Below are 27,424 nucleotides of genomic sequence, written 5' to 3'. Positions count from 1 at the left end.
TGCATCACTTCGGGCTTTCCTCTCATTAAGCTGACACGCTGTGATATAACTGGAATACTGTTAAAAGCGGCGTTAAACCCAACTCACTCACTCACATAAGTGGACAGTGGAGTAGCCCAGTAGTTTGTGTGTTCATCTATGATGAAGCAGTTCCTGGTTTTATTCCAAGGTCGGAGAGGCATATTCCTGGTGTCCCTCTGCCACAGTGACAAATGCTGCTGAAAACAATTCGTCTTTTCGGACATGTTTGATTGTGACACGTTGTATATTACTTTGCAGACATTCCGCCTGCCCCTGGGGTTGAAGTACAGCTGCCCCGCCCCGTCGACCTGGATGTTGGTCATCAACTCCCTCTTCACCATCCTCAACATCGGACTCCCCGTCGCCAGGAAACATGGTCAGTATAACATGGCATGGTTTTGTTTAAGCTCACATCGTAGGGACTAACCATCTGATATTCAGAGAGGTCTGGGGTTTGATCATGTTTTCTCTCACTGCTGCGAGATAACTGTATTTTCTTGTGTATAGTGCACACTTGAGTATGATGCACAACCCCATTCATGAGTAATAGTTTCGGGAAAAATTGCTGTTTCACATAATGCGCAGCCAAAAACTACATCGTATAGTTTCAGGTAAATAAACAGAAGATAACAAACTTCGTCAATGAAAATGTGAAACTTGCAATAAAACATCACTAGATGATTTACAATTTCAATAATATTGACCGTATGCTAAGTATCGATTTATATGCAGATATTAGGATTACCATGTGTAATTATCTCGGCGGTCGGGTAGCCTAGTGGTTAAAGCGTTTGCTCGTCACGCCGAAGACCTGGTTTCAATTCCCGACATGGGTACAATGTGTGAAGCCCATTTCTGGTGTCCCCCACCATGATATTGCTGGAATATTGCTAAAAGCGGCGTAAAACCATACTCACTCACTCACTATCTCTAAAAATAAGCCCTTAGAGGTTTTTGATGCACAAATGTACTGAAAATAATGACCCTCCCCTTATGCTTGTCATATTTTTGGATGACCCTCCCCATGTCCTTGTACATGTTTCATGACCCTCCCTGAAAGGACAAACAGCAAAAGCACTATCTATTTTATTATAAAAGTCCATTTTTTTCGTGACTCTCCACAAATATGTGTATTATTTTGTATGCCCCTCTCCTAGAGATTGTCATCTGTTTTGGGTGACCGCCCCTGATTCTCTCTCACTCACTCACACACACACACACAGACACACACACACACACACACACACACAGACACACACACACACACACACACACACACAGACACACACACACACACACACACACACACACACACACACACACACACACACACACACCCATCTCCCCCCAACCCCCATGATAAAAAGCCAGTCTCTGATGTAAGTTGATGTTCAGTCCGGAGTCGTTCCTTTCTCTGCAGAAATAAGGTTATCTATCAGTGCTCCCTATCAAAGTTGTCAGAACTGATAACAACGATAATATTTAGAGCATTGTGTTACTTCCAGATGACACATACTTTGCAATACCAGTTTCTATGTAATGATAAGTTTATTAACAATAATTACCAAAGTAAAATCTGGCAGTCCAAACTTCTCACACGTGCAAACACATGCACTAGCACATGCACACGCTGATGCACGTGCACACACACATCTACCACACACACTCCCACACACACTCCCACACCCACCACACACATGCACACACACACAAATTTTGATTATTTGCAAGCAGGAGCCATATTGCTCCCAGCATAATATGATCTGTGATAGTACATGTACTTATCGTATGGCACAGAACAATGTGATAAAATATGAAATAAAACATATCACAGTGCAGCATTCTTACATCATTGACCTCATTTGTATTTTTCTTAGGCCTTGTTTTTGTTTTGTTTATGGATATGCCGACTTTAAACATACAAAATTCAGAAAAAATAATCAGAATGACAAAATGTGTTTCATACCGCTGATGATAAAGATTGTCGTCACAATAAAAAAAAAAGTCCAGGGTAATATGTAATGAATAAAACAGAAATCTTTCAAACACTAAGTACCCAAACCAGGCCACAACTTTTTTATCACTTACCAATCCAAATCAAACTTATGATTATTAAAACATCCTTTACAAATTGTCTTTGTTTGTTTTTATGAAACTACCAAACAAATTTTTCATTTTCAAAATTTGTGAAAAAAAATAATAAAAGAAGAAACAAATTCTGGCCTTAGATATCAGTTCTGCAATGTAGGATATGTCTTGTACAGGAATCATGAATGACAATATTTGTGTTGACATGGAATTGACGTCTTTTCATGACCTTGTCTCTTGATAAACCCAGTCCCTGACTGTCACAGGTCATCTTGACATGCCTATTACATCTACTGATACCATATTGTTGTTGTTGTTGTTGTTGTTGTTGTTGAGTAGAGCATGATAACCCGAGCTGAAACCAATGTTGTTCTTAGGGTTTCACATGATGAAGGATTTGGGTGCATTTGATGCGATGTTCATGCCAGATATTCCTTATCCTATTTTCAATGAATCATATTTGACACCACATACCTTTCATCAGTCACTACTAGCTCCTACAACAAAGACCCATGGAGCTGTAACCAATTCTTTGCAAGATATCACCCCCTGGGGGAATCCAGGTTAGAACAGGTCCCTAGCAACTTGAGCTGGTCATAAGAAGCGACAACATGGATTGGTTAGATAGACTAGCTGATATGGTTATTTATCATATGTGGGATATTACTCATGATATCAATCACTGGTTTGTCTAGCTTTAGTTAGGACTAAAATACATAATGCAGTGAGTGAGTGAGTGAGTGAGTTGGTTTTAACGCCGCTTTTAACAGTATTCCAGTTATATCCCGGCGTGTCAGCTTATTATGTGGGAGGAAAGCCCGAAGTGATGCAGGTCTCAGACGTTTAACACTTTGGTGAAACTCACGAGCACGGGTATGGTGCTGACAAACCTAGAAACATAATCGGGGCGAACTGGGATTCGAACCCACAATCATAGGTTTCTGGCGTGCCCAAGGGACGCAACTCTGCACAGCGAATTGCGGCGCCTTAGACGACTGGGCCACCCGTGCCCCCACATTATGCAGTGAGTCATGATGACTCCCAGTTTTCATGTTCCCAGTATAACCCTGAATGTTGTTTCAGATGCTGCTTTTACTGCGATGTGGGAGGACCTGTCAGGGGCGTTTGAAGACTTCCTCTTCTCTAAAAAGTAAAAAAATTCTACAATGATTAGATGTCATGTTTCTACGTTAAGTATAATTTTAATAATTCAGAAATATATGAAATTGTTGATTTTTTTGTAAGAACAAAGTTATTTCTTCTTATCGATGCTGTGGATTTTCAGTGATGCTCAAAGAAATGAATTGAAATTTGATATTAAGATTTCAAAACTCAAAAACAATATGGAGAAATATTGTAGTGATTATTTAAAAATTATTCCTAGAGAAGGTTAGTATTGATAGATTTGTTGATTTCTATCATTTGAACCTGTCTGAAGTGATATCTTAAAGAAGTCTTACGTTATTGCAACTTTTACCATGTATAGGTTCAATGAAGTCAAGTCTGACTGTTAATTTAGAATTATATGGTGGCAGACATTAGATAGAACTTTGTATTTGGTAAAATATTGTTTTCATAAATTGACAAACTTTTGTTAATAGATTTTTCAGAAAAAGATATTTAAGATGAAATGCTGTTTTGTTTAGATTTAGATGACCTTCGAGTTAATCAGTATCTAAATAGACGTGTTGTGATAGAGCTGATATCATTGTGAAAGTATTTTAAGACCTCTTCAAGAATTTACACCCAGAGAATAGCATCAGATGGGTTGTGGACAAATCAACTTGGTAGTATCAGCAGATTTTACCTGTGCTTCACATGTCGTAATCAGTCACTCTTCACATACCGTGATCGACGTAATAAGCGCCCAGGGCGCTCTCAAAATTAGAAATAGGGGGCTCTTATTAGAATATTAAAGATACATTTCGTGGTTTATGCTGACAGCCTGAAATGTTTATGTACGACAGATATATTTTTCCAGAATTTAATTGCCCATAATTAAGGGTGCATATAACACAAGAGTACATATTGTACGCAAATAAATAAGTCTTGTGTACATTGATCAATCGGAAGGGGTGCTAATTGGGATTGTTCACTAGCCAATATATTAGCAAATACTGCCGCTTATTACGTCAAATACCGTATGTGCTAATACAACTGAATGTTTCCAGCCCCTCACCGCCCACTCTATCCGTGGAGGACTTTCAGAGGGATGAGGCCATCGACTGCAAGGTATGGTGCTAGGCTGCATAAAAAACATCAATGTTTCTTGGGCACATTTCACTCAAAAGTGACCTCAGCCCGTTGGTACATTATAAGGGTAACGCTATTTTTCAGGGCATTATCATTTGCAGAAGCCCGAGGTCCTCCATTAACTGCCCGACGCAGGAGGGCAGTTGAAAAGACCGAGGAGGGCGATTATGAGGGCATTATCAAGTTACAGTTGCCCGCTCATTTCTGATAACATGCGGGCGTTTTTATGATAATTCTATCCATTTTAGCTATAATGTACGTTGTCAACCAAGGACATCAGTATATGCTTCATATGACATGAATATTTGGAAAATGTCTTTTAATTTAGAAATAAACGATGAGTGGGAGTTGTTTCTCATACAATAGAACACTGTTTGGAGAATAAACTATGAGGGGCACTGCCCTGTGTTGTTTAATTATTCTCCCTGCAGTTCTATTGTACGATAAACAACAACCATGAGTCTTATATTTCTTATATGAGACATTAATATTTGTACAGCCTTTTTAAGCATGTAAATTGTATAAGCTTTGAAAACATTTTGCTATTTTGTGTCTATGTACCCCCTGCTGGAAGGTACATGATGTAATGTACCCTAGTTGTGTCTATGTACCCCGAGCCGGAATGTATATGATGTAATGTACCCTAGTTGTGCCTATGTACCCCGAGCCTGAAGGTATACGATGTAATGTACCCTAGTTGTGTCTATGTACTCCGAGCCAGAAGGTATACGATGTAATGTTCCCTAGTTGTGCCTATGTACCCCGAGCCTGAAGGTATACGATGTAATGTACCCTAGTTGTGTCTATGTACCCCGAGCCGGGAGGTATACAATGTAATGTACTCTAGTTGTGCCTATGTACCCCGAGCCTGAAGGTATACGATGTAATGTACCCTAGTTGTGTCTATGTACCCCGAGCCAGAAGGTATACAATGTAATGTACTCTAGTTGTGCCTATGTACCCCGAGCCTGAAGGTATACAATGTAATGTACCCTAGTTGTGTCTATGTACCCCGAGCCAGAAGGTATACAATGTAATGTACCCTAGTTGTGTCTATGTACCCCGAGCCAGAAGGTATACAATGTAATGTACCCTAGTTGTGTCTATGTACCCCGAGCCAGAAGGTATACGATGTAATGTACCCTAGTTGTGTCTATGTACCCCGAGCCAGAAGGTATACGATGTAATGTACCCTAGTTGTGTCTATGTACCCTGAGCCGGCAGACAGCTAATATGATATGTTGTTGCAGGTTGTGCAGGTGATCCGAGACGACATCCTCCCCTACGCCAACAGCATGCCCCAGGACTTCGTCGTGAGGGTCATGGACATCCTCAACAAGGGATCCATTCATTCTGCAACATCCGATACTTTCATAGGTAGGTACATCGTCCCAAACGTGCTGCAATAACCAAGCAGGGTGATGCAATACTATGTTTCCCCAGTGAAGATCCCAGTTAGAATTGGTCTTCAGCAAAACATTCTTGTCGTATGTTGCAACTAATGGGATCGGGTGGTCAGGCTTGCTGACTTGTTGATGCATGTCATCATAACCCGATTGTGTAGATCAATGCTCATGATCAATTCTCATGAAAATGTAGAATTTCACTTGTCTGCTTCTTGTATTGGAGTCCTAGAACCAGATGCGTTATGAGGTCTTCAATTCCAAATATCAGTAAATTCAAGTAAACTACAAGACAAAATTATCTCCCTTATACTGATATGGTTTTGTTGATCCCGACCTGGGCTAACAATATCCAATATTAGTAAGGCACTCTGCAAAGGTATTTAATATAACCATATAGTCACAGTATTATGGAATAGTAACAACAGGGCTTGAATGTAAAATTACTGGCATAACAATCCCAGGGAATGCATTTTACTATCCATTATTGTTGAATTATGTACAGTAGAACCCGGATATGATGAACACGGATATAACGAAGACGGATATAACGAAGACGGATATAACAAACACAGATATAGCCAACACGGATATAACGAAGACGGATATAATGAACACGGATATAACAAACAGATATAGCCAACACGGATATAACGAACACGGATATAGCCAACACGGATATAACAAACACGGATATAACAAACACAGATATAGCCAACATGGATAACGAACACGGATATAACAAACACAGATATAGCCAACATGGATATAACGAACATGGATATAATGAACATGGATATAACAAACACATATATAGCCAACACGGATATAATGAACACGGATATAGACAACACGGATATAATGAACACGGATATAACAAACACAGATATAGCAAACATGGATATAACGAACACGGATATAGCCAACACGGATATAATGAACACGGATATAACAAACACGGATATAACAAACACGGATATAGCGAACACGGATATAGCAAACAAACGGATACAGCGGACTGTTAAAAAATCCCCAATTTATCTCCTATATAATATCATATAAAATGAACGTATATAACAAACTCTCTACAGCGAACTAATGGATACAGCGAACTGATATCTGATCACGACAAGCCCATCTACCACGTGTATAGCGAACTAAGGAATCTCACTCAGTGTCAAGTGTCACTGACAATTGACTGTACGCAATCAGCGGTGAATGAACACAATCGCGGCGAATAAAAACAATTAGCGGTGATGGATCAACCTTGTTACACTTAATTGTTTGTTATGAAATGTTATCAGTTGAATGAGATGAAGTGATCACTGCTAATACAAGTCAATGCTGCAATTATGTTTTTTTGTGTTTTGATTTACACAAGATGGCGGACGTTTCCGAGCGAAAAATTTATATAAGGAACAACGAATATAACGAACTTATTTCTCTGGTCCCTTGTAGTTCGTTATATCCATGATCTACTGTATACAATTGCATAAATTGAAAATGAACACAGTTTTTAATATTTTATTTGAAATGTTTTAATCTCAAAAAATGTTTAATTCTAATCTGTGACAAGTGTTAAAGGTATCTTGGAGTGCATGCTCAATTGACTAGCACTATGAACTCGGCATTAAGGGGCTTAAACAAGGACTGGTCGCCTCGGAGTCAGTATACTGTGTCTGAGTGGGGTATTCATGTTAAACTGCGGAATGGTATCTCAGTGGGCTAGCACTATTAATTCAGCATTAGTCCGGACTAGTACAAGCAGCCACATGCACACGTACACACACTTTACTATATTAGAGAGTGCAACATTAAACCCCATTTCACCTTATCTCACCACATCTCACCACATAGTGAGTGAGTGAGTGAGTTTGGTTTTACGCCGCATTCCTTTAAGTATAATATACAATTTTGACAAAGCACAGAATTTCTGCAGTGTCATCTGTTTCAGATACAGAATCTAGTCGCAAGCTGAGAGAGGATTTTGCCAAGACCTGTTTTGAAACACTTCTCCAGTTCTCCTTCGTCAACAAGAAGTCGGAGTCGGAGGAAGGGTCCATCACGAAGCTGGCGGTCCTGTCTCTCCTACAGCGGTGTCAGGAGGTCGTCAAGAAGTATGTGGAGGACGAGAGGCTCAGCGGGAAGTGTCCTTTACCAAGGTGAGACAACTCTTATAGGCCCTATCCCAACCATTCCATGATTTGAAGTCATGAGTGCAGAGTTTATGTAGTAAGCAGCAGCTCATCTGAAGGTTTTAGTCAAGGCGCTGACAAACCATCTGTGGATTGTGTGAATGTTGTATTGTCAAGTTGAACGTTTCATTTGTTTCTAAGTGAGGTGCAGGTGACCCAGTTGTCCAGGCACTGGGCAGAGTTGTCTCCCTTAGTTGTACAATGATTTGGTGAATGTGGGTTCGAATCCGGATTCTCCTCACTCTTGGTCTAATTCTTTCATTGACATAGTAGAAGTTGGTAGGGTAACATCAAACAATTGTAGGTATAACAACTTCCATAATTCTACTTGTGCGATGTTTCAGTCCCGATACCTATACCTTTTCAAGCATGTTGTTCAAATTTGTTTAAAAATGGACGTATAATTTTCAAAATGAATCGGTTTCCTAAGTCATTTTTCTTATTTGCACACAGTACATTTATTTTTTTATTAAGTTCTCTTGGTGTCAAATGGATGAAAAAGAATAACTTAATAGACAACAGAAATAATACTTCAGAAAAAACAGTTGCAGAGTTTGCTGAATTTCTTTGTGAAATCCTTCACTGATTTCCAGTATAAAATATTCGCCATACAACAGCTGTTAACATCCCCTGTGAATCAGCTGTCCATACCATTGACAATACATGTATATTAATCACATTTATAGAGAATACTCAACGAGTTCCTGTGTAATACCAAGTTTATGAAACGATTGAAAAGTTCTGGTATCTGACAAGCGAAAGCGATTCAGATACGCGAACTCTTCACACGTTTCATAATATTGGTATTACTTTTTTATTATTTATTACTTGCCATTTATAACTTTTCTAAATATTTCACTGTCATGTATGAATAGGCAGACAATTTCGCGATCCACAAATTCAATTGAGTTTAACAGAATAATACTTCAAACACGTCAAAAGTTATCGGGGTGATTTGTATGATGCTTATAGATGATGAATTGTGTTCACAATAGACTGCCTCCATGGTTTAGTGGTAGAGCATCTGCCCGGAAAGTCTGGGGTTCGATCCCTGGTTGCGTCATACCAAAAGACGTTAAAATATGGTACTTGTTGTTACCCTGCCTGGCTCTCGGCATTAAGGAACTAAAATAACGACTGGTCGGTCTGGTTAAACAGGGGCATAGTATCTCGGTGGGCTAGCACTATAAAATCAGCATCACCCTGACTAGTAGAACATGACAAAGTGAATACTGGTACAGATAAAATTATTGTGTATCAGAGCAAATGATTTAGCATGATCATAAGGCTTGTGTTTCCACTATCAAATAACATAAGGAATTTTTATTATTGGATTTTATTTTCAGGCCAAGATTAGCTGAGATGTCATCAGTTCTGAAGGCTATCACAACATTACTCCAGTCTCTCAAGAGGGCTCCCGTCAAAAACAGTGAGTTGTGTTGTCCATTGTCTACACCAAATGACTAGTCATGTTAAATGTTTTTCATTTCATCATAACTTGTGGATGGATGAGTTTTAAATTTGTTTTAATAAGAAAAATTAAAAATCATTCAGCCAAATTTAACACCCGAACATTTGAAAACTTCAAGGAGTTAAATTTAGTTTTGACTTCACTGGTACAAATACATGCATGGCCCTTCTTCATGCTTTGGCGGTTATCTCCCTTGACCATGAGTGAGTGAGTGAGTCTGACTTTACGCCGCTTTTAGCAATATTACACAATATCACGGCAGGGGACACCAGAAATGGGCTTCACACATTGTACCCATGTTGGGAATCAAACCAGGGTCTTCGGCATGACGGGCGAACGCTTTAACCACCAGGCTACCCGACCGCCCCCCCTTGACCATGTCTAACAACACATTAGGTCGAGGTAGACATGGCCAGATTTGTTAGAAATTGCATGTGGCAAGTGCACTCATTCATCACGCATACTGGATCAACTCCCGACAGGAACACTTTGTGAAGGTGTCCTCACTATGCCCTCCTGTTGTAGCTGCAACATTGCTCATAGAGAGATGCTGTATGAAATATACTCTTCCGAAAACGTAGGCGATACTTGGAAATATCTTAAATTTTCCAAAACTGTAAGAGATGTTTTTTTCAAGTAATAGTTGTATGATTATAATGAATGAATTTGGAACACCGGTAGTGAAGTATGACAATAGATGTTATGACAGCCAACGTTCTAAAAGGACGATAGGGGTGAGTTCGAAAATTTCAAACTTGACGATTTTGGATCAGTAGTGTGTAACAACACCATGATTTTGTCAACATTCATTCCCTCGACAAGACATACTGAGTCTCTCAATGTTGAGTTGAGGGAGTGTGTCCCACTCAACTCGCAGCACCCGGCCAAGTTCAGTCAACGTTGTCAGCGGCCTATGATGTTGATGTGCACATCTCCTTATCATGTCCCAGACGTGTTCAATGGGGGAGTGGTCTGGGCTTATTGGCCATGGCATTCAATGGATGTTGTGCAGTGAGCATATATACTACTCAAAAGAAGTTAAGGATCACCTGATTCTTTCATATTACAAAAGTTAATCTCTCATGCCATGACAGATTAACTTTACCAATATGAAAGAATCGGGTGATCCTTAACTTTTTTTGAGTTGTATATGATTCGTGCATGGGGAACACGGGCGTTGTCCTTTTGCAAAACATCAAACCACACCTTGAAACAAGACAACAAAGGCTGTCAGTATGTTGCCCCAGTAGTACTGTCAAGTGACCCTCCCTTGCACAATATGGAATGGGTTTGTTCAGTCATAGTGATGCCCCCCCACTCGATAACCAATCCATTGTCAGATCTGTCATGAGGTCTCAGGTTGACATTAAGTTGACGTTTATTTTGACGCAGCCAGACACGACCGCGCCTGTCACGGAAGTGCAAAGTGAATCGGGACCCATTAAACATGACACATGACCAGCAACGATTACCCCATTTTTGATGGTGTGTACCCCATTGACCTCTGTTGGCAATATGGCCGTTACTCGTACTCAAGTAGCCTGATGATAATTTGCATCAATTTCATTCACCATTTGAGCTCGTTTTCATAGAGTCTGGTTTCAGATCAATCGATCCTGTACTCTAAACCTGGGATGCCAGGCATGGGGTCGGGTTTGGGGTTTGTTGGTCCCATAGCCTGCTAATCACAACCTGTGACGCATTGAATGTGCTGGATACTGTACGCTGACTTCTGCCAGTTTCCAGCACGCCAATAGCCCAGAGAAGCTCTGCACGTTGCAGATGCCGTATTGCTAGTTCATACACATACAGTGAATGAAATCACGTAAATCATAACTGTATGATAAGCAGAATTAGTAAGATTGACAGAAATAATGGTCCACACAGATTAACTGACCTTCCTTGAAAGTATCAAAATCAGGAATGAGTGAGTGAGTTGGGTTTAACGTGGCTTTTAACAGTATTTAAGTTATATCGCGGCGTGTCAGCTTAATGTGGAAGGAAAGCCCGAAGTGATGCAGGTCTCGGACTTTTACCACTTCGGTGAAACCTACGAGCACAGGTTTCACGGGGCAAACTGGGATTTCGAACCCACAATCATAGGTTTCTGGCTTGGCCAAGGGACCAACTCTGCACAGAGAATAGCGGCGCCTTAGACGTGCCTGTGCCCCCCAAATCAGGAATGACACCCTACACACCTGTATGGTGCTACTACATGAAGCACATGCAAACTATCGGATGCGTTGTGGTGTCACATTTTTACAGACATTAACGATCTTGCATAGGATGTTTGTCGTCAACAGTTATAACATGATCCCCTTCTTTTTTTAAAGAGTATATATATGAACACACAATGCCTTTTAGAAAGTGGTCAAATGTAACAAATGTAATATTTTGGATGACACTTTCTTAGTAAAGTACAGACTCTCGCACCTTTTTGGGTGATCTAGATTGCCAGTTTCATTATTGTGGAAGCCTCATGGCTTAGTGGGTTAGATCGCTGACTTTGTGTGCTGGTGATTAGGTGCCTCACTCTGGCAGTGTGGGTTCAAATCCCGGACGGGACTCAACCCAAAAAGGTATGAGAATCTGTACTTTACTAAGAAAATGTTATCCCAAATAAAACATTTGTTACAAGAGTATATATGTTGTAAACATTTCAGAAATGTTTTGTTACAAATTACCTCCCTTGTATTTCCAGTAGAGGGCAGCGTATGGCAGCAGGTGATTCAGTTGTTCCCGTCTCTGGTGGAGTGTACCACGTCCTCCTCCCCACAGGTGTGCAAGGCTCTGAAAGAGGCGCTACATGAGTACCGGGATCTCCTGGCTCCTCCCACCCCCACCGTCCATAATGGAATGTACCAGAAATAGTGTCACAGTATGCTAGTGATGTCTGTAAGATCTTACGGCCATTGACCGATACAGTTTCAGTCAGATGTTGATTCAGCAAACCAATTTTCGAAATTCCGTCAGAATGAAATAACAATGTCTAGGGATTGAATTTGAAATAAATCACTGACTTTTGGACTGGCAAAATTGAATAGTATATCAATCACCTACGTATTTGACGTAATAAGCGCCCCGCTCTAATAAGCGCCCACGGCGATATTTGCTAATATATTGGCTAGTGAACAATCCCAATAAGCATCCCTTCCAATTGATCAATGTACACAAGACTTATTTATTTGTGTATAATATGCACTTGTGTGTTAAATGCACCCTTAATTATGGGCAATTAAATTCTGGAAAATATATCTGTCGTGTATGATACGCACAGACTTTTCGTTGTATCATTTCAGGCTGTCAGCATAAACTACGAAATTCACAATCTTTCAACAATCTTTTCCTCTTACCAACATTATATTCCAATAAGAGCCCCCTATTTCTAATTTTGAGAGCACCCTGGGCGCTTCTTACATGGTATATGCATTTCTGCAAAATGTTTGATTGACAATGACTCAACCTAACAAAGGGTAATGATTGCTAGACTCTACTGAACTGTTCTGTCATGGCCTTGAGACAACTGTAACCTGATCAACTGTCTTTCATTGTCACATGACCTTCAAAATGAACTGCTACACAAACTTAAGAAAAAACAACAGTTTGGACGGTATGCATTTTGGACGGAAGAATCAAGGGCTGGAACTAGTCCAAATCTACTACCCAGGTACCTGACCCCATATTACCCGCTGTAACGTCATGAGTTGGGTACAAAATGTCTGATTAGGAGTTGTTTTACCGTACTCCTGGCAAAAAATATTTAGATACATCTATAAAACGATCTGGTCATGCATACACTGAAGTGGATTGTAGCTGTATCTTTACTCAAAACATATAAAAGTCAGAAGGATATACTAACATTAGCGACTTATAGGTAACGACAGAGTTGTAGTAGTGAAGTTGTCCTGTGGGTACCTGGGTCCTACTCAGGACCAACCCGCCCCGAGTACCAGAATTACCTGTCCCTGCCCAAGAGGAATCCATAGAACAGGACTGACCAGTGCACATGGAGATGCTGCTGTGTGTATTTGTAAGTCGCCATGTCAACTGACCCATGTGCAACCCGCCACTCGTTATCGACTGCACGGATGATGCAGATCCGAGGGTTTAAATGTAGAACAGGACTGACCAGTGCACATGGAGATGCTGCTGTGTGTATTTGTAAGTCGCCATGTCAACTGACCCATGTGTAACCCGCCACTCGTTATCGACTGCACGGATGATGCAGATCCAAGGTTTCAAATGTCCGACTGTGTTTTTTCTTAAGTTAGTTCAGCAGAAGGTTCATGTGAACATGTTTCTCATGTGTGTACAGAGACGTCCATCCGTGTGTATGGATCCTCAACAAATATATGCTCATTAACATTGAATATCAACATATGCATGGTGAATAAGTACTATAATATAAAGAATCAGCTGCAATTTGTTTCTACATATTCGAAGGCGTGAATGATATGCACTTAGATTGTGACAATCATTCAGTATACCGCCTAGCAGGTATACCCACAAAATCTGTATAGAAAGAGGACAAATTTGATGTCACATGTGTTGTCTTAGTTTGTGGAGGTGCAATTTACAAGTAACAAAGGGTTACCATGGTAACCACACATACTAATGCGGGAAACTGTCTCCAAATGTAACATTTACGTATGTGTGTTAAAATAACATTAACCTTTCTACTATTATGAGAAAAGCAATTAATTATTTTTTGTTTGTTTATGGATCTGTGGATGTGAAAAATAGAAAAGTGAAAATATTTATGCGTTTTTTTCGCTGACTCTAATGGGTAAAAAAAATTGTGAACATGAAATATCACACAAAATCGTTTCAGTTGAAAAGAGAACTCATTGCGAATTACATAGTGAAGTGTTTACTTCAAAGTTTGAATGTAGACTGATAAGAGTTATGGCCGTTTTATTCTACATATCCAGTAACGCATTCGTTTTGGCGGAGAGATAGCATCAATCATGTGCTTCGTGAGTGCAGTAGAGGGGCAGCAATTTAGAGATGTTCATTTGAAGACGTTTTTCTTTCGAACCACCAACATTGTAGGAATGAACCAAAATTCCATAAACCAACTTAAAAATAATTATTTGCCTCATGGCTACCTATGTTAATCTCCATATCAAACAATCTGTAGACATGCAAAGACAATATTTAAAAAATATATATATTTTCGTGTACCCTAGCATTGTGCACCCTCTTCATGCAATGAAGTTAACCGAAATTAAGAAAAACTATTACAACATGTTTTCTTGCTGAACATTTTTATATGTTAATGTTGAAGTAAAAAAATATTTTCAAGTGTTAATTTCATACTCATTGCACAATTAGAGTTGTACATGTTAATGTGTATTTGATTTATTTGCTTTCCATCCTATGCCAACATGAACATTATTTTGTATATTTACTCAGCAATTTTGTAAAAAAAACTGGATGCTATACATGTGTAAAAATATGACAATTACAAGATGTTAATAATTAGTGTTTATATTTATTACATACTCGCTGACAAAAGAAACGCGAATACCATACATGTTTGTTAATACAATGTATACGAAGAATTACTCATATTCAAGAGATATTAGATTTGGGTCGATGCAGAAACGAACATACTGTTATGTTGTGTGAACTGATGCTCATGAAGGCATCACACGTGACGTCACAGATCCATGACTCGAGATGCACCATTTGTCTTGGGCAGGATTAGCGTGTAAAGTTTGGAAATCACGTGCAGCATATCGAGACACTCTGTGGTAACACATGACTGATTGGTAGTTTTGTCATTAAATGGTACACGTTGGAAATATCTCTTCTTAACGTACATACTTCTCTATATGTTTCTATGGTTCGCGATTCTTTTGGCGGTGTGTATAGTTTGTAGTCCAAGATCTGAGTTTGTTTATTCCATGGCTTGTTGTCTGTGGATCAATTAAAGGGGGCGATCCTGGAAGTTTGATGCCAATGTAATGGTCAAATTGGCATATTTTCCTTGCTTATGATTTGTCTGTAACAAAGTATTCAATACAGCTTTCCTTTACATTAAAATGAAGTCACAAATTAGTAAAATAATTGCATTGGTCTTGTTAGAGAATTTATCCATTATTCTTGAGTCATGTTGATATAATTTTTTTCAAAAAAATAATCCTGATTTTTGTCACAAGTTCATGTTTCAAATTCTGTACAGCAAACATATCTTTATTTTTTAAACAGAAGGAAAATCAAAAACTATACTACTCAAAATAAGTTAGGAGCACCCAATTGTTTCATATCACAATTGTTAATCTGTCATGTCATGGCACTGAAATAACCGCAATACTGTTCCAAGTGGCATTAAACACAACTCACATGCCATGACAGATTAACTATTGTAATATGAAAAATAATTGGGTGGTCCTTATCTACCTTTGTGTAGTATCACTGGAGTGTGTTTGAACACTAGTTAGCTATGCACTCACTCTATATTTGTAAATGCATAAGATCAGATGGTTACAATCAATATCGTTAGTGATTTATCAACTTACTAGGACACACTGTCATTTATTTAAAGCAAAAAAAAGCTCAAAGAAATGACAGTGTGGGCCTGATTATTTCTTTGCCTGTTATTCAAGTGCTGTACAAACGACACCAACTGTCTATGTGGATTGCCTGTATGATGTTGCACAGTGTCGAGATGGGAAAGGTTTTTGTGGTTCTTGTATCATACTGTGGTCTGTAGAAATAAACTTTTCTACAAAACAAACGATGTTGCATTGATTCCATTCATTGATGTCATTTCGTAAAGATGATTTGGGTGTGGGGGCACGGATGGGCCACTCGTCTAAGGCGCCGCGATTCGCTGTGCAGAGTTGCGTCCCTTGGGTACGCCAGAACCCTATGATTGTGGGTTCGAATCCCGGTTCGCCCCGATTATGTTTCTAGGTTTGTCAGCACCATACCCGTGCTCGTGGGTTTCACCGAAGTGGTAAACGTCGGAGACCTGCATCACTTCGGGCTTTCCTCCCACATTAAGCTGACACGCCGCGATATAACTGGAATACTGTTAAGTATTGGAGAAAACACGCTCACGAGGTTTTGATAGACAGAGCATGCCCTGGGGAGAGGGAAAAACCAAGAGGGCAAAGCTTGTCATAATACGAACCAAAAAAATCTAAAAAGTCAATTCTTGGTCCTACTAGGCATGTTACCTGTTATTGGTAGCTTCCAGACAGAGGTTCCATTGAAGAAAAGGAAAGAAGACAATTTGGAATGATTAATGACAAATTTTATTCCAGATGGGATGGACATATTCATGTGTGCATATGGTTGGATTTGAAACATTTTACTACAATGGCTGACTATTAATGTTGATGTAGAAATGAGCATGTCTCAATATATTTGCATTCACACACACTAGTAATGGTAGGTACCCTAGTGGTTTAAAGTTTGGCTTTTCTTGAAACCTGGGTTTGATTTCAAGGAACATTCTAATACTGGCAAAGTAAATCAATGATTGGAAGAAGACTTAGTTTCCTCTGTTTTGTAAAATGTCAACAAAAATACAAACAGTAATATCCGAGACATCACAAGAAGCTGATACATAAAATAACTGATGCAGATAGAAAAAGAGAGACAGCATTACCAGGATATCAAGGTATTGCCACTGAAACGAGATTCCTTTTTTAGCAAAGATACCTTTATTTAAGAAATGGTTGTTGTTGATTGTTTGTTGTTTAACGCCACACTCAGCAATATCCCAGCTATATGACGGCAGTCTGTAAATAATCGAGTCTGGACCAGACAATCCAGTGATGACAACGTGAGCATCGATCCATGCCATTGGGATACGATGACATGCATCAACCAAGTCAGCGACCCTGACAACCTGATCACGTTACTCGCCTCTTACGACAAGCATAGTCGCCTTTTACGGCAAGCATGGGTTGCTGAAGACCTATTCCACTCCGGATCTTCACGGGCCATCCAGTGACTGACATCATCAGCATCGATCCATGCAATTGGGATCAATGACATTAAGAAATAAACAATGAGTAGGAGTTGTTTATCATACAACGAAACACTGCAGGGAGAATAAGCCATGAGGGGCACATTTCTTATGAGATATCAACATTATGTACAGCCTTTTTAAGGATGTTGATAAAATGTACCAGCATTAAAAATATTGACCTTAGTTTTATTAATGATGACTCCCTGATTTAGAATCAGACCTCGGCAATGTCGAGTGAGTGAGTGAGTATGGTTTTACGCCGCTTTTAGCAATATTCCAGCAATATCACGGCGGGGGACACCAGAAATGGGCTTCACACATTGTACGCATGTCGGAAATCGATCCCGGGTCTTAGGCGTGACGAGCGAACACTTTAACCACTAGGCTACCCGACCGCCCCTCATGAGATTCGAACATGTACTCACAACTTGATGACATCATATATTGGACAATGTTATTTTTGAGAGGGGTGTGTCTAGTTCCCCATATATGCAGCTGGGCTACACAGATAAACTCAGTGGCTGACAATCGCGTCCTAAAATGCGAGAGAAATGACAGGTACAGATAATCAATGTGGGGATTGAGAGAATATGCGGGAAATACCAAACTTCACCCACCTGTTCATGAAATGGACTTGTTCGACATTGCCGAGGTACGGTCGGGTAGCCTAGTGGTTAAAGCGTTCGCTCGTCACGTCGAATCTCCAGAAACAACATAATGATAGAACAATGTTTTATCGTGAAATAAACCATGCTACATTCTTCATTGCTCTTTGCATTTTATCGCATAGCTACCTTATATTTCCCCCCTCTGTATCCCCCCATGATCAGATCCTCTTGACTGGGTGCCGCCATTTTGTTTGAAGCAAATGTAAGTGATATGAGAGGTGGAATCTGATTGGTCAGAAGGAGGAGCATAGAAGGCACATACTGGTATTTCTTAATAGCAACTGGTGGCGCTACAATCGAGCCCAAAATTCCCACCTAGTTCAGAAAGGGTGGAAACTGTACTTGTATAGTCAGTTAACGCCCTTGCCTTGGGGAAGTGTATTCAACATTGCTTGGAATTCTCATTAATTGCACATTGCCATCTCTGCCAAAAGTAGGCTAAAACATAACTTAGGTCATCACAAGAAAGTAGATCTTCACATTACATTATACCATTCATAATGCAAGTAAGGGAACCGTATTTCTTCAATTAAAGGCCAAGTGTATAATTGATATCAATGAGGAGACTTCCTCGCATAAAAACCATTGGGTATTTAATCAAGGAACCAGCATTTATTCGAGGAAATAAGGTAGGCATATCATTAATATGGCACTTGTCTCAGAATATGACAATGTTAATCAATTGCATAAGTAAAATATATTAAAACCTGGGTACCTTTGAAACTGAAACATAATATCTAAAGAAACATAATGACAACAGATTTCAAGAACAGACGCACTGAACATTGCCTTCTATGCCACAGGTAGGCTGAAAAGCCTATTGGGATAATATGCATGAGGTGTCTACAAAAATACCATTTCAAAGTTTGTTCAAGAAAAAATGGAACTTGTGCATGCACTCATGGCACTAGTTCGGAAAATATCACAATGTTAAACAATGACATAAATAAATATGAATATGTAAAAAGAAAGAGGGGATTATTAGAAATATAATATTTAATGGAACACAATGACAAGAGATTTCAATGACAAATGTGAAGTACAATTATTGCCACTATCAGTATTTACGTTTGTTGCATCATGTTGAATAATCTGATGTTGGTGTTGGGAAACCAGGAATAACTGGGACAGATCTGAACCAAGAACATTCCAATACTGGTACCTAAGGGACACAACTCTGCAAAACACATGGTGGTGTGTTAGATCAACATGCATCCCTTTCAACAAAATATCCTACAAGTTCAGTATCTATAGCTTTCACTCATTATCAAATTATCTACCGTATTCGACGTAATAAGCGCCCAGGGCGCTCTCAAAATTAGAAATAGGGGGCTCTAATTTGAATATTATTTTGGAGTTGAACGATAAATTTGGTGGTTTATGCTGACAGCCTGAAATGTTTATATGTACGACAGATATATTTTCCCAGAATTTAATTGCCCATAATTAAGTGTGCATATAACACACAGGTGCGTATTATACGCGAATAAATAAGTCTTGTGTACATTGATCAATCAGATGGGGTGCTAATTGGGATTGTTCACTAGCCAATATATTAGCAAATATCGCCATGGGCGCTTATTACGTCGAATACGGTATATGCTGGAATAATTAAAATGGTCTAGTTGTCATAGAAATACGGACAGGAAAAGAGCGAGTGTCGCGCGAGGGCGCCGTCTTACCTTATGAGGAGAAGAGACCCCGTCGCTCATCCCACTCTCCCAATAATGTTGAGGAGCAGATGCATTTTACCGGTCAAACAGAAAGTGCCTCTAACTTGCATCCGGCAACGTCTGGTACGGTCGATCATCGAGTTTGGACAGAAACTAACGATTTTCACCCTCTGCCGCGTTCCCCCTTTAACTTAAATGAGTTCACAGAAAGAATAACAAATTCAATGTCTGTTATGATTGACACACGCATGCAATCTATGACCCGGCTTGGCCATACAGGGGTCGATCAGATTGATAAAAGCCCATGCAATCAATGTCTCAGAAAATCTCATATCTAAAAGAATCTGTCGCACAACCCCGGCTTGGCCAACAGGGGTCGATCACGAGATTCAAGAGACCTAAGGATCTCCCAATAAAGTTGAGGAGCAGATGTACCTCACAGGTTTTTAACTAAAGGGATTCGGAGAAATTAACCAACTCAATGTTGTAATAATTGATAAAAGCGCACGCAATCAATGGCTCAGGAATAAACTCTAAAAGAATTGATTGCACAAAACCGGCATGACCAAACGGGGATTGATAAGCACGAGATTAGGTGAGATCTAAGGCTGAATATGTCAGTACTTCCTCATACAGCAGACAATGCAAGCCTACGCTGTATCTGATTATTATGAGGACACAGGAGAACATAAAAGAGATAGATTACCTCCCTACCACGTACACCATAGGGCAGATCGTGAATCACGGACATTGCATCGCAGTATGCTCAGAAATACACACCATTCACCCTCTAGCCATAAGATAGACGAACTGACAAAGCTCGTGCTAATCAGGATAGAATTCCTAAGCATGCGCCTTCTCATACTGCCACACAGTCCAGTTACACGGGCGGAGAAGCGAGGGAGATGTTACGTCACTATCACACAGTTATAGAACACGTGATTCCCGCACAGCCAGCCGTAGATCAGACGGCCGGGATTACGCTACCCTCAGCCATATGACCCAGTCTCAGCACAGCCCGAGTAGGGGGTGCGGATCTATTGCTCATACTGTTTTTTATACAGTGGGGATTCTACTACGGAGGTTAATTATAGACCAAATAATTATGCCATTAAGATATCATTGCAGAACTCTATAAATCTAATGCCCGCCCTTTAAAACAGATACAAGGACAAAATACCAAGATGACCTTGTTAGAACGTGACGGGTAGGAGGTACCGGTCAGTTGATTCTAGAATTCCTTACCCTTCCCTGTTCGTCATATATTGATGACGTCATCAAGAATCGAATATTCATTAAATGCTACATTCGGCACTTAATGTTAGACTGGGTATGCCTGCCATTAATAAGAGTGATTACACGACACAAGTTGCCCCTGCGCACAACAGCCGAGCATCGTTGAACTTTTCTACTAACGTCATACCCCGAACAATCAGAACGTAGGCCTACACTTAGACACCCCACGGAGATGACACTACAGCAGACCGGATTCATCCACAGCTCACTGGAACACATACTGAAGATGCAGGAAGATCTTCAATCAGCAACCGGACTAACGTCAAGAAGCACAGTTCCTGCTAAAGATGATCATCCCACTTTGCAGAGGAGGAAGCAGAAGCAGTCCCCGAAGGGGATACCACCGGAAATGCCTTCAGACCCTACCGACATCGCTTGCCCAATGGACAACGATTTAGAACTACAGAAGATCAAAGATACAACCACATCGAATCCAGTCGAACTAGCAGGTCTCACAGACATCGACCCAAGATTACCCAAGTTCAGCAAGGGGCTATCAGCATCTTAAAGGAGTCAGAGACCACTCACGGGTTCTACTCCCCAGTATTCCAGCTACCTACGCTTTGCAGTCAACGGTCAGAGATACCAGTTCAGGGTACTACCATTCGGCATATCCTTAGCCCCATGGTTATTCACCAGGATCACCAATCCCATCATCGGTTTGCGCCCATATAAGCTCATAAAGCTTCTTGTATATAGACGATTTCCTATTGGCCGATCAGGACAAGCGCAATTAGTTTAAACACAGTGTGCCTCACTACTAACACTCTTAGGTTTCCTGGTTCACCCTCTAAAACAGAGCTAGTACCCACACAGGCATCACCTACTCAACAAGGGCATAGCAGCACCCCCAGAGGACAGATATGCAAGAGTAGAGCACATGATAACAAGCCCACTCGATCAGGCCGTCAAGTCGAGACGCTGGTGGATGTCTCGCCTATGCCCGCTCACATCTATCCAAGATTTAACCTACAGAGGCACAAGGTCTCAGCCTTTACTGAAGGAGGTTACATGTTTATATGCCTTGGTAGACTCAGTTAGTTGCAAGATCGAAGCAAGACACATACCGGGCAAGCTATATATCCTAGCAGATTACCTATTCCGGAAGAACAAGATAGTACCCACAGAATGGTCAGTACATCCCGAGGTGTTAAAGTGGATAACCAGCTATGGGACACTCCAAACCTAGATCTATTCGCCACATGTCTCAACAACAAACTACCAGTCTACGTCAGCCCGGTACCAGACCCACTAGCACTCCAAGTCGATGCGTTCGACATGGAATGGGAGGGAATGTTTGCATACACTTTTCCCTCATGGGCTCTCGTAGACAGAGTACTGAAGAAAATAGAGGAAACAGACTGTGTCATAATCCTCATAGCCCCGGCATGGCCGAAAAGGGCTTGGTTTCCGAGACTTCTACAATTTCTGGTAGAAGTAACTCTGAAACTCCCAGTACGTCACGACCTATTGAGACAACCAAAGCGGACATATTTTACGGCTGCTTCGACAACCTCCATCTTCACGCTTAGAAGTTATCTCGAATAAGATGCAAGCCACCGGTTACTCTAAATCAGCTGCACGAAGAGTGGCAAGCTCATGGAAACCAGCATCGTCTGCCCTATACAATTACAGATGGGGCAGGTTTGTCGAGCGGAGAATGAAAAAAGCAAATAATGGGAAATAACGATACCTATAGTGGCTGAATTCTTGCTCTATCTAAAAAACTACAAGAAATTACGACATCAGTATTATAGGTACGCAGGTACCCACCCAGTACTGAATCGACTTATAAAGTCCTTTGCCCTGGAAAAGACATTAAAGTACCACGTACTTCCCAAATGAGATCTAATTATAGTATTGTCAGCATTGATGAAAACACCATATGAACCCATGAGTAGTGCGACATTACTATTATCCCCAGGGAAACTGTTTTTTTTTTCTACTAGCCATGGCTACGGCGTCTCGTGTCAGAATTACACGCTATTGACACCTCCACTGTAACTCATACCCAAGAATGAAATCAGAGTCGTTTAGATCGCTCCCAGAATTATTGCCAAAAACCAGTCGTCAACCTTCGGCACACTCGGACAGGCAATATACAATACCAGCCTTAAGTAAAAGTGTGGACTTCCCGGATAGATTGATCTGTCCCATAAGAGCCTTGAGATACTTCATTACAGCAACTCAACCCCACAGAAAGCAGAGAAAATGCCTCTTTATCTCTTGCAAGCCCTCGTCAGAAAAGGACATCACAGAGCGCACTGTAGCGGGATGGCAAATCAGTTATCATAGATAGCTATAACTGGCACAAATCTCCACGCCGAGTTTGGGAAACTGCAGGCCTCACGAGATCAGAGCCCTTGCAACAAGTCTAGCCACATGGAATACAGTATCCATTGAACAAGTTGTAGCCAGCTGCCAGTGGTAGTCCCACAACACTTTTCAAACTTTTACTTACGAGACATACAGACCGATCTAAAGACTATACACTCTGGGGCCCTCGGGGCTGACCCAGGTGATAGTCGCCAAGTAACCTTGTTCCCCTTTCCTCTTCCGGGGGGGGTGTGTGTGTGTGTGTGTGTGTGTGTGTGTGTGTGAAGATTTCAGAAGTACCTCATGAACTCAGGGTAAGTTGTCTTTGTCACTGGACTGCGCTACTGAGTTAGTAAAGCAGGGCAAATGGCAACACTGAAATCAGAGATCGAAGGATTAAGTGATATACGGTAATCTACATGATAGGAAACATCAATGTACTACCACCGGAAGTGACGTCATAGGAGTCATCACACCGGACTAACGTCAAGATACATTAAATATCACTATCCAGAAGGGCATAACGGTAAACCACGTCATAGTGATACGAGAATATAGTAGACATATACCACAAGAGGCATGGTATGACACCGGAAGTGACGTCACAGATGACGTCATCACCGGAAGTTACGTCACAGATGACGTCATCACCGGAAGTGACGTCACATATGACGTCATCACAGGAAGTGACTTCATACTATGTCTAAGTATCACAAGGGAATATACATATACCCCTCATATGACGTTTTGAAAATTCTATACGTCTAAGTCTTGGAAGTAGACTATTAGAAACATCCGTTTTAGATCCCCTTTTGGCATATAATCCTTGGTTTTACCACTCCACTAGCCAATAACTAAGGGATGCTAGATACCAGAACCCGCCGGTCCCTCTGGTATATACTGGCACTGATGTGATAGAGGTGAGGTATTCACAAGAATTATCAAACAATAGTTATCATTGTAAATAATTCTAAGAATACCACCTCTATCACATCAGGAATTAATCCCTCCCACCTCCCCAAATATCTGCATCTAGTTGATGAGAGTAATGGGTTGAAAGAAGTGACTAGATTCCCGCCTTGCGCATGCGTGGTGGCGCCTCTGGCAAGGGATACGGTTTCCCTCACAACTATGGATATGTTGGCAGTGTGGTGGACGTCTGTTGAAAATTTATAAAAAATTTATAGTGTGGTTCTCAGCATAAACAGGAATTTATGGCACTGATGTGATAGAGGTGGTATTCTTAGAATTATTTTCAATGATAACTATTGTTTGATTTTGATGGATTTCATGGCGTTATATATGAACTCTGGTAATTATATATAATTTGAGTTTTCAGATGCCATTAATCAGTCAAATATAAGGACTAGTTCAAAAGTTTTGACCCTACCCCCGACCCACCCCCAACAATAAACTTAATTCTGAAAATGTTAAATTCCTGAGTTTAGTGGCTTATATTGTCTCACATTCTTGTGCCCCCATTTTCTGAACATTTATCCACTGAAATTTATTCAATGTGTGTTTTTTAGAGGTCAAATCTGGCATAATGCTCTGAACCAGTTTACCACTGCTGTCTGCAATGACAAAACCCTATCTTGTGGAACGACTGGATTAATTCAAAGACAACGCCAAACTGCATTAGAATATAAATAGGGTTGGCTCAGTTTAGTTGCTATAATAAAACACAGAGGAATCAGGTGAGTTGATTTTGTCGAATGGAAAACTTGCAGAGCCAATAACCCCTCTCCACGTCCCCCAAAAAGTAAGGAATAAAAATTTGTATCTGACATTTTGAACTGGTCCCTAAATGTAGGTAACAAATTAAATTGAAATTATCATCAAATATTTCCTCATCTCAAAACCAGTGACACTAAACACAAGTGTGATAATCATTATATACAATATTATTCATGAACAAACAAGAAAATCCCTGAGATTTATAACCGTGGCAACAGGATAATAAGAAAATATTTGATGCATTAACAACACATGTATATAGAGACAGTGTAACAGCACCACTTGTCATGTTTGCCCATCATGACAACCAGTCTCATTAAAAACAATTCTTTTACTTCAAAACCCTACTTTTGTGTCATTTGAGGTGAGGTGAAATGGGGGTTTAACGTCACGTCCAAGATAATTGCACTTATATAGCGACATGTATGCACATGTGTGTGTGTGGCTGTGGACTGTTGCTGATTTATAGTGCTAGCACTGAGATACCATACCACAGTTTAACATGAATACCCCACTCAGACACAGAATACTGACTCCGAGCCGACAAGTTCTTGTTTTAGCCCCTAATGACCAGCAGCAGACAAGCACCATCTTTTAACGTCTTTCGGTATGACGCGGCTGGGGCTCTCTGGGCGGACGCTCTACCACTAGACCACAGAGGCAGTCTGAATGCATAAGTAAATGCTGTTTCATGTACAGGTAAAAACTTTCTAAAACTATTCGGCTTCATTTCTTTACCATCTGGATTCAGAAAGTTCTATATTGTCTAAACACTTCGCACAATTGTACCGAGAATTAAAACGCCTTGACGTTGGTAGATATAGCTACAATGAAACTGCATTACTTGGCTTTTCAGACTAATGTGACATCATCTGTTACCATGACATCATAATCAAATGACATCATTAATCTCTCTGCAAACTGAAGCCTGTTCACTGTACTTTCTTACACTCAGGACACTGGTTATTACAAACAGAAATGGGAGCATGATTATGGATGATAAATAGAAATCCCCGCTTGTGTCTTTTGACATCAAACCGGGATGCTTAGGAGTTCGAAAGTTTCATCAAGTTGATTTGTATGATATCAAAAAGATGCTTGGGTGAGATTCTCAATGCATCATTCAATTTTCAACTGGGTTCAGATGTATAGTCAAAATATGTGAAAAAGGCTGAACCAAAGAAATCAAAAGTTCTGCTTTAGTAGGTGACCTTTGTGGGAAGAGAGCTCAAGTGATAGAGCAGTTATAGACATTTACCACTTTGTGAAACCCATGGTGCTGACAAACAAGAAAACGGATAATATGAGATTCAAACCAATGACAATAAAATTCTGGCTTGCCTCAGAGATGCAATGGTGCTCAGTGAATTGTGGCACCTTAGATGATCAGAGAACCTGTGCCCCCTCATTTTGAATTTACCGTATTCGACGTAATAATAAGCACCCACAGCGATATTTGCTAATATATACATTGGCTAGTGAACAAGCCAAATTAGCACCCCTTCCGATTGATCAATGTACACAAGAATTATTTATTCTTGTATAACATGTGTGTTATATGCATCCTTAATTATGGGCAATTCAATTCTGGAAAAATATATAAACATTTCAGGCTGTCAGCATAAACCACGTAATTTACGATGTTTCAACTCTGTTATTTTTCACTAAAATAATATTCTAATAAGATCCCCCTTTTTCTAATTTTGAGAGCGCCCTGGGCGCTTATTATGTCGAATACAGTACTTGAAGGATACACCCAGTTCCCATCTCATACAGCATCCCTTCTGCAGGATAATACTTCAACCACTGTCTGATATTCTTGTTTGTTGTTTAACGCATCAATATTCCAGCTATGAGGTGGCAGTTTGTAAATAATCTCTAGACGAGACGAGACGAGCCAGTGATTGACATCATGAACATCGATCCAAGCAAGTTTGATATGACGTAAACTCAACAAAGTCAGTGATCCCGACAACCCAATTTTGATTGGGATCTATATTCTTACCCAGAATCCCTACAAAGAGACAGACGGCAAGAAGCATGGTCTATGGGGAACATAAATCTAGACTTGGAAAGGATTTCATTGACGCTTATCTAAACGATTGACTGTATGTAGGTCAATGTTCAGCACTATTTCTTCTTCTTCCTCCATCTCTTTAAAGAAAATGGGAAGCATGTGTTTTTTCTCTTTGATTTCTGTTTCATCACATCCTGAAAGAAAAAGGCCCAACATAACGAATAATTGTTACTTTTCAAAAGGAACCTAAAATGTTATTGCTAACTGGTATACAGCAAAGTACATACCAGTGTGCGCGT

General features: G+C 40.2%; 2 protein-coding genes across 4 annotated transcripts in view; one reads left to right on the top strand and one right to left on the bottom strand.

Annotated features, from left to right (window-relative positions):
• Positions 1–12,617, top strand: part of LOC124144871 (protein MON2 homolog) — a 119,624-nt gene extending 107,007 nt beyond the window's left edge. For both annotated transcript variants that reach the window (XM_048396779.1, XM_048396780.1), the window contains exons 11-17: positions 280–397; positions 3,193–3,259; positions 4,281–4,341; positions 5,613–5,739; positions 7,720–7,927; positions 9,307–9,389; positions 12,133–12,617. In XM_048396779.1, coding sequence (XP_048252736.1) covers positions 280–397; positions 3,193–3,259; positions 4,281–4,341; positions 5,613–5,739; positions 7,720–7,927; positions 9,307–9,389; positions 12,133–12,302 — 834 coding nt within the window. In that variant the 3' untranslated portion in view covers positions 12,303–12,617. The remainder of the gene's footprint in view (positions 1–279; positions 398–3,192; positions 3,260–4,280; positions 4,342–5,612; positions 5,740–7,719; positions 7,928–9,306; positions 9,390–12,132) is intronic.
• A 13,773-nt stretch (positions 12,618–26,390) lies between these two features.
• LOC124126242 (dentin sialophosphoprotein-like) overlaps positions 26,391–27,424 on the bottom strand; it is a 34,013-nt gene continuing 32,979 nt past the window's right edge. For both annotated transcript variants that reach the window (XM_046489631.2, XM_046489633.2), the window contains exon 7: positions 26,391–27,319. In XM_046489631.2, coding sequence (XP_046345587.2) covers positions 27,239–27,319 — 81 coding nt within the window. In that variant the 3' untranslated portion in view covers positions 26,391–27,238. The remainder of the gene's footprint in view (positions 27,320–27,424) is intronic.

Source organism: Haliotis rufescens, unplaced genomic scaffold (assembly GCF_023055435.1).
Source record: "Haliotis rufescens isolate VD_foot unplaced genomic scaffold, xgHalRufe1.0.p SCAF_16, whole genome shotgun sequence".
Lineage (NCBI taxonomy): Eukaryota > Metazoa > Mollusca > Gastropoda > Lepetellida > Haliotidae > Haliotis > Haliotis rufescens.
The sequence above is the reverse complement of the archived record's forward strand: the minus strand, read 5'-3'. Positions and strand labels throughout refer to the sequence as shown.